Source organism: Dioscorea cayenensis, chromosome 1 (genome assembly GCF_009730915.1).
Source record: "Dioscorea cayenensis subsp. rotundata cultivar TDr96_F1 chromosome 1, TDr96_F1_v2_PseudoChromosome.rev07_lg8_w22 25.fasta, whole genome shotgun sequence".
Taxonomy (NCBI): Eukaryota; Viridiplantae; Streptophyta; class Magnoliopsida; order Dioscoreales; family Dioscoreaceae; genus Dioscorea; species Dioscorea cayenensis.
In genome coordinates, this window is record NC_052471.1 from 29387334 (window position 1) to 29394716 (window position 7383).

Here is a 7383-nt window from a genome sequence, read left to right on the forward strand (position 1 = left end):
TCACTAAATAAAGATAACAACCCCCAAACAATCCTCTAGGAAAATAGACAAATAAGAACCAGGAGGATGATCCTTCCAGTTGGACATAGACTTAATGGCCGTGGATTAACACATTAAAAAAAGCTTAATCCTACTAAAATGATTATAGTTTCGATTATTATCATAATTTCAATATCAGCATAATTAATACATTATCGTTAATATGTTTTTATTATTACTATCACTATTTTATCTATAATAATTATTTTAATGTGTAATATTTTAAAATTTTTGAAAAACTTAATTATTATTGAACACATTTATATTATATTATTGTGTTATTGGCATTGATCTCTTGGTTCGGATCCTCAGCTTACAGAAGATGAGGGAAGAGTTAAGATAGTACCTACTCTCTTGTGTATTCTCAGCACTCTAACTCTCTACATAATAAAAATAAAAAATCAACATTTATACTAATAAAACAAAATTATAAATCTCAAATATGTAGATATTTATTTAATTTAGTCCATTAATATTATGAATTGCTTTATTTTTATTTTTTACAAATAAACAAGAAGTACCCATGCATAGGTGTAGACTGTAGAGCGTAACTACAAGCTCAATAACACATGTGCAAGTCTTCTTTAAAACAAATATTCTACACAAAAGATTATTTACCAATAGACTAAGATGCCATTAGACATCTACTATGAATACAAGTAAAAAAAGTACAAAAAAAAAAAACTATAAATAGATGATGACGTAGGGTTTCTGATATTTGCTATTGGACATCTACTATGAATACAAGTAAAAAAAGTACAAAAAAAAAAACTATAAATAGATGATGACGTAGGGTTTCCGATATTTGCTAAAAAAACCTCGCTAATGGTGTTAACTAGGCAAAATATCATTTCATTTTAAAAATAATTTATATAACATAAATATATATGTATTAAAAAAAATCATGTTTTTATGCCACCTATCTATTTTTCCCTTTTCTTGAATAAATAATTTTTTTTCCATTGACGAGTTTTTTTCTTTTTTTGCACAATTAAAAAAATATAATACTCGAATTGGTACCTCTATTTTCCTCTCTTTTTTTTTTGTCTCTTTACTTAGAAATGCTCCAAAATAATCTCTCTACTCTTGAAAATGGTTCTACTTAGTCCATTCTATTCTAAAATAGACCAATTATTAGCTGTATTTTTAAAAGTAGAGAAACTAGATAGGAGGAGATTAAAGGGAGATGAACTAAATTGGGTCATTTTCAAGTGTAAATGAATTAGTGGGGCATATTTTTGTGTAGATGGACCAAAAGAGAAGAGAGAAAAAAAAAGAAAAATCAATGCAGGTGTTATACCATTAAAAACCCATATGGCATAAAACAGTAAAAAACGTTGTCCTTATTTTGTAAAAAGTAAAAAACACAACGAATTTTTTTTTTACTTTTCCCTATAATTAATTACCTAAATTTATTCAAATTTTATCAACAAATAAATCACATAAAAATTAATATTATTCTATTTTTTAATATATAAAAAAATATTCATATATATAATAATAATAATTAAATTACTAAAAATGTATATATATATATATATCTAAAACCGAAAGCTTATTCAAGTGAAACGATATTTAGAAACTCGCGTTTTGACTCTTCTTCTTCTTCTTCTTCTTCTTCTTCTTCTTCAGTTCTTTCATTCTTGCAACCCAAGCAATCCATTTCTCTCTCTCTCTCGAGATCATCAATGGAGGTTGAGCTCGCCGGAGCCCCGGGATGGTCTCAGCTCAGCCGGGATCTCATCGAGGTCATCTTCTCCAAGCTCCCTCTCCGATCCCTTGTCCGCTCCGCCGCCGTATGCCGCCACTGGCGCACAGTTGTCACCGACCCCTCCTTCCCTTCTCCCCATCGTCGTCGCCCTTGGTTCTTCATCTACGGCCACAACAACGTCTCTCCTCACCTCAATCAAGCCTTTGCCTTCGATCCCGACGATTCCGCCGCCGCCTGGGTTCCCCTTCGTCTTCCTCTCTGCCCTCCTGATTACTTCTCCGGCTCCGGCGGCTTCTTCCTCGCCACCACCTCTTCTTCCAGTCTCCTCGTCTCTCCTCTCCCCCGTTCTCACCTCTTTCACCCAACTCCTCCCCTTTCCTTTCCCCGATCTAATCCTCTGGTCTCCGTCTTCGCCCCTGGCCCCAAACTCCTCGTCGTCGGTGGTGCACGCCTCATCGGTGGCCTTGTCGATATTGAAGCCCCTCTCGCCACTGAGATCTTCGATCCTTCCACCGATCCATCGTCCTGGCAACTCTGCCCTCCTCTCCCCCACGATTTCCGATCCGGCAACTCCTCTCAGTGGCTCTCCTCCGCTCTCGTCTCTGGCCGCCACTTCTTCGTCCACGGCATCTACTCCTCCCTCATCTCCTCCTTCGATCTCCACCTCCGATCCTGGTCCCCAGTTCGCCTCCTCCGTCCTCCCGGCGTCCTCTTCTCCTTCCTCCTCCCCTCCCGCTCCTCCACCCTCCTCCTCGCCGCCCTCGCCACCAACCCCGACGCCTCACCTTCCCTCTTTATCTGGTCCGTTGATTCCACCTCCCTCGCCTTCGATCGCATCGGCGCGATGCCACCGGAGATGCTCTCCCAATTATTCGACGGCGGCGCCGACGACGACAGCCGCTTCGCCAGCCTCAAGTGCGTTGGCCTCGACGGCCTCGTCTACGTCTTCAACGAGGATCACAGCAAGGCCTACCCTGCCGCTTACTGCCAGGTAGATGGTTCCACGTGTACTTGGAGACTCGTGCCTTCGCTTCCCTTCCCCGTCAATCGCTTCCACAAGGTCATCGCCTTCTGCTCCCCAGTTCCTCTTGCTTCCCTTTTTCCCAACTTTTCACTTATTTAATTTAAATCCTTTATTACTTCTGTTTTCCTTATATTATTATTTAGTTCTGCTTTTCTTCTTGTTTCTATCATAATTAGTATGCTTTTTAATGCTGTTTGTCTTCTTGTTTTTGCTTGCTTGGTGATCAATATACGCCTTGCTTGAATTAGAACTCAGTTAATTTTCAAGAGGAAAGTAATTACTGGTTTCTTTGTTGTTGATTGAGAATTCATTAATTGTTGTTGCTTAGTAGTCATCACTTATTTACACTGATCTCTACTTCATTTGGAAATTTATTTAGGTGTTGTTTGTATAATGGAATTGTAGTTGATGGGGGAATTAATGTTCAAGTAAGCTTATTTATTTCTGAGTAAGCTAATAACAATGTGGAGTGGTATTAGTTTATTTCAAAATGAAACCTCTTATTCTCTTGCTTTGTAGGTAAACATCCCAAAAATAAGGTGGAATGGATTTGAGGTGTTTGCATTGGTTCTTAATTCAGCAATATTCTCTCTTTAAACAAAGTTTGACTTGGTTGTTTATTACTAATTTAGAGCATGTTATAGATTAGCTTGAAGAGATAATAAGGCATAATAAAAACCAAAACTTTATAGATGGAGAAAGGAAACGTGTAGGGTGATCAAGAATCACAAGAAGGTAGTGGGGTGATAGTCAATTGCCTGTTGAACTTCAGCAATGAATGGTATTCTCATCAAAAGACAGAAAAAGCAAGTTGTGAGTGTATTCTTGGTCATTTGCTTAATGTATGTTTCCTTATAAGAAAATAGATTAGATTGATGAGAAACATATAGCCACCGCATTTTGGATTAAAGTTAAAGTGGGGTTTTGCATAAATACACCCCTATAGACGTGTCTATATACCCCATAAAAATCACCTTTTTTTTTTAGATAGTCTTCCTAAACATCCATAATTGCATAGTACTCCTGTGGTTGAGACTCAGCTTAAGAAAATTTCTAATTAGTGAGATTTATTCTTCACAAGTGTTAAGTTAAGGTGCAAGTTTAATTAGAATCTTTCTTCTTCTATTAGTAGTTCTGTTTTTAATTTTAATATTAAGCATTCCTGTGTTGATAAAAACAAACAGTGAGAGAATTATTCTGATACAGTCTTGCCCTCTCTCTTTCAAGGCAATCAATAGTAGTTCAATGCATATATTGTGGTCTCAACATTACAGCTTACCTGTACAAGTGAGTAGGATGACGTTGCTCTAGTATCCACAAACTACTACTTTAAACGAGATATATAAGCTTAATATTCCACAAGTGTTTGAAGATGTGCAATCTTGTAGTATAAAGTTCTAGAGGACTAGAAGTTATCTTCAGGTTCATGCCAATCTTTAGTTTGTGCTGATATTTTGCAAAAGTGTGGGATATAGAGTCATAGAGGTGAAGTAGAAGGAGTTAGAGTGGGCCAGTCTTGGATGTTGTGTGTTGGCATCCTGATCTTAATGCCCCCTTGTTGCCTATCCGATTGGATATGCCTCATACTTGTTTGTTTGGATCTGGAGGTCTTGTGGGGCACCATGGATCTACAACCGCTCAATTTGTATTAATTGTTCCAATTCTGACAACAATGGTAAATGAGCAAGAATAGTGCTATTCTCACAAAGCAGGAGTAATGATATTCTTAGGCAGTATGTTCATGAGTGACCAAAAAAACCCCTTTTAATAGGATTATAATTTTGGCTAATGTTGGAATATTTTAGTTATGCTTTGTAAGAGTTTGTAACCCTGAACTTTTTATCTTCTCTCTGAATTTAGAACTTTGCATCTTTGAATTCTTGATCTTTGTAAATGTTACATTTTTTTAGCTGATTCTCAGTTAGGTTTCTCAAATTGGAAAAAAGGGTAAATATTTATGGAAGAGTTTAATGAAGCATTGACAAGTACTGCAATTTGTAAATGGAAGGAATCTAGGGTTTTAGGTTGATTCTCAGCATTTTGTTGTTGGAATAATATCACATCAATCCAATTTTTCACCTTTGTAGTAGAAATACTCTTTTCTTTTTTATTTATCTTTTCCTTCTAACTTCTTATTCCCATTTTAATTGGTTATTAAAAATTTTATTTGTTTTATTTATCATTATAAATTACCAAGCTTTTCTTGAACCGAAAATGTTATTTTGTTTCTACATTTCTTGTTTAGTAATAATAGGACAGCCTTTCCTTATTTTTTATATATATACATATATAAAAATCTTAAATTCTTTTATTAGCCTAGTGATTCCATTTCGGCCCTCTGAATCATATTCACTGTCACATTTAATTAATTTTTTTGTGAATTATTTGTCACCTTTAAAAGTTCTATGAACATTAATTATATATATATATATATTAATTTTAATTTTCTTCTAGGGTAAAAGTGTTTTATTATAATTTTTAAAATTTTAAATGTTTTAATGATAATTTTAATATTTGTTTAATGGAAGAGAGGAATTTGTTTTTAACTATTTGTCAAAAATGGCATTGCAGTTGTTAGTCAACACTCCAAAGTTCTATTTCCAATATTTTTTAAATATTACTAGCTTTTAATTATTTAGATAAACATATGCAGCAAATGCTTTTTAAGTATATGAAAAAAATTTTTAGTTTAAAAATATTTAATTTTAATTAATATTCATTAATTGGATCAACTACTTAAAATTTTTTCTTTCAAAATAGTTTACTAGAAATTCCTTTTCAACCCTCGATTTTCCTTTTTTATGTTAAATCAAATCAACCCTAGACTTTGCATGGTAGTAAATGCAGATCATTTTTTGGAATTTCTAAAGCCATAAATGATATTAATGAATTACCTAAAAACCATATGACTTTTTGAACTGCACCCAATAATGACTCATTGGACCATTAGTGTCATTTTCTTTACTAATATTTCTGTCCCCAACTTTCTCATTGGCTGATGCTATCTGCAAATGAACATTCATGAAGCCATTTTACTGCTCAGTCTAGGCAGGAACTTTGATACTATTTCAATTATATATATATATATATATATATATATATTACTTAAATGTTGTTATGGTTGGTGAGGTCATGGTTGGTGAGGAGTCTATTTTTATTTTATTTTACTTTAAAGTCAGTTTGGTGGAAAAATTTTGGTAGAATATCCTATTTAATCATTCTAATAAACTTTCTCCGTATTTTTTTATCTGTTATAAATCCATATTTATTTTTATCTGTCATTTTTTAACATCAAGAAACGTTTATAATTTTTTTTTTAAAATTACCCTTAACATTTTATTCTACTCTCTTGTTGGAATTAAATATGAGAGAGAAATGTGAAAATATAAATTAGGGGTAATTTTATAATGTTAATTAATTTTTTATAAAATTTTATGAAATAATTAAGTTTGTTGGTATGTGAGATTCGGTTAACCACAACAGATGGAAAAAGAATGGAGGGATTAGTCCATCTGCGTTTTTGGTCATTTTAATATAATTTATTCCTAGGAGGTCTCTCTATTTTAATATTTGGGAAATGTAAGTTCTTTCGTCTTTTGGAGGGAATAATATTTTTCAAATGGTAAAATTGAGAGACCTCTTAGGGACAAATTATATTAGAAGGACCAAAATGACATATTAACTATATTAGAGAGATTAAATAGGGTATTCTACCTAAAATTTTTATAAGTTGATTATACTTTAGTTTAATTAAAATTAAAATTTATTACAATTACAAGTGATTATATTTAATATGAATCACAAATAAAAACTTGATTGAAAGAGGTGATGTTCTTGGTTATATGAACAAGATTTAACGTTTTTTTTTGTAATTATTCTATATTTAATTAAATGCTCAAACAACCTTTTCATTTCAATCTATTTATGAACTGAACATGTTTAAACAAACATCTAAATCTTGTCACTTCATGTAAACTTCATACAAAAAAATGCATAATTTGATGGCCACCAAGTTTTATATAAATATACAGATACATAAATGTATTTAGTAACTGCCATTATTCTTATAAATATATATATATATATATATATACCAATAAAAAAAATATCATTATTTTCATATAAATATTTTTTAAAAGACCAAAGTACCACTCACTATTCAATTAATGCATTTTAGGAAAATATAAAGATCAAGTTATATTAATTGTTTATAAGGCTTTTTTAATCTGAACCTTTACAAGAAAGAATATTGATAATTTTTTTATAACCACAAAGCTAGAAAAGTAAATAGAGATGTTTCTTTTTGTTGTGTGTATAAACAAATATGAATTTTTTTACAAGGGTATATCAGTAATTACTCATTTTTAATCTAACTTTTAAGTTCACAAATTAAAATTGCTAATCTTATCCTTAGTTGGTGTTGTGTTGGTATATATTTTAAAGAAAATAACAACATGAAATTGACAAATTGATTAGAATGTTTTACATAAAATTTGGCATGAATTCTCTTGTGTTTTGGTTTGTCATTTGATTGGACATATTTGAATTCTATTTTAAACATTAGACAAACATAAGCTTCTTTTTAAGTTCATCTACAAAATGATCTCTT

General features: G+C 32.3%; 1 protein-coding gene across 1 annotated transcript; it reads left to right on the plus strand.

Annotated features, from left to right (window-relative positions):
* Positions 1 to 1619: 1619 nt before the first annotated feature.
* Positions 1620 to 3073, plus strand: LOC120265267 (F-box/kelch-repeat protein At3g24760-like). The gene has a single exon (XM_039273147.1). It carries the CDS (start codon positions 1728 to 1730, stop codon positions 2871 to 2873), a length of 1146 nt encoding a protein of 381 aa, XP_039129081.1. The 5' UTR covers positions 1620 to 1727; the 3' UTR covers positions 2874 to 3073.
* The last annotated feature ends 4310 nt before the right edge of the window (positions 3074 to 7383 follow it).

Coding starts and splice junctions, on each gene's coding strand:
- LOC120265267 (XM_039273147.1), top strand. CDS start 1,728: ATGGAGGTTGAGCTCGCCGGAGCCCCGGGATGGTCTCAGCTCAGCCGG.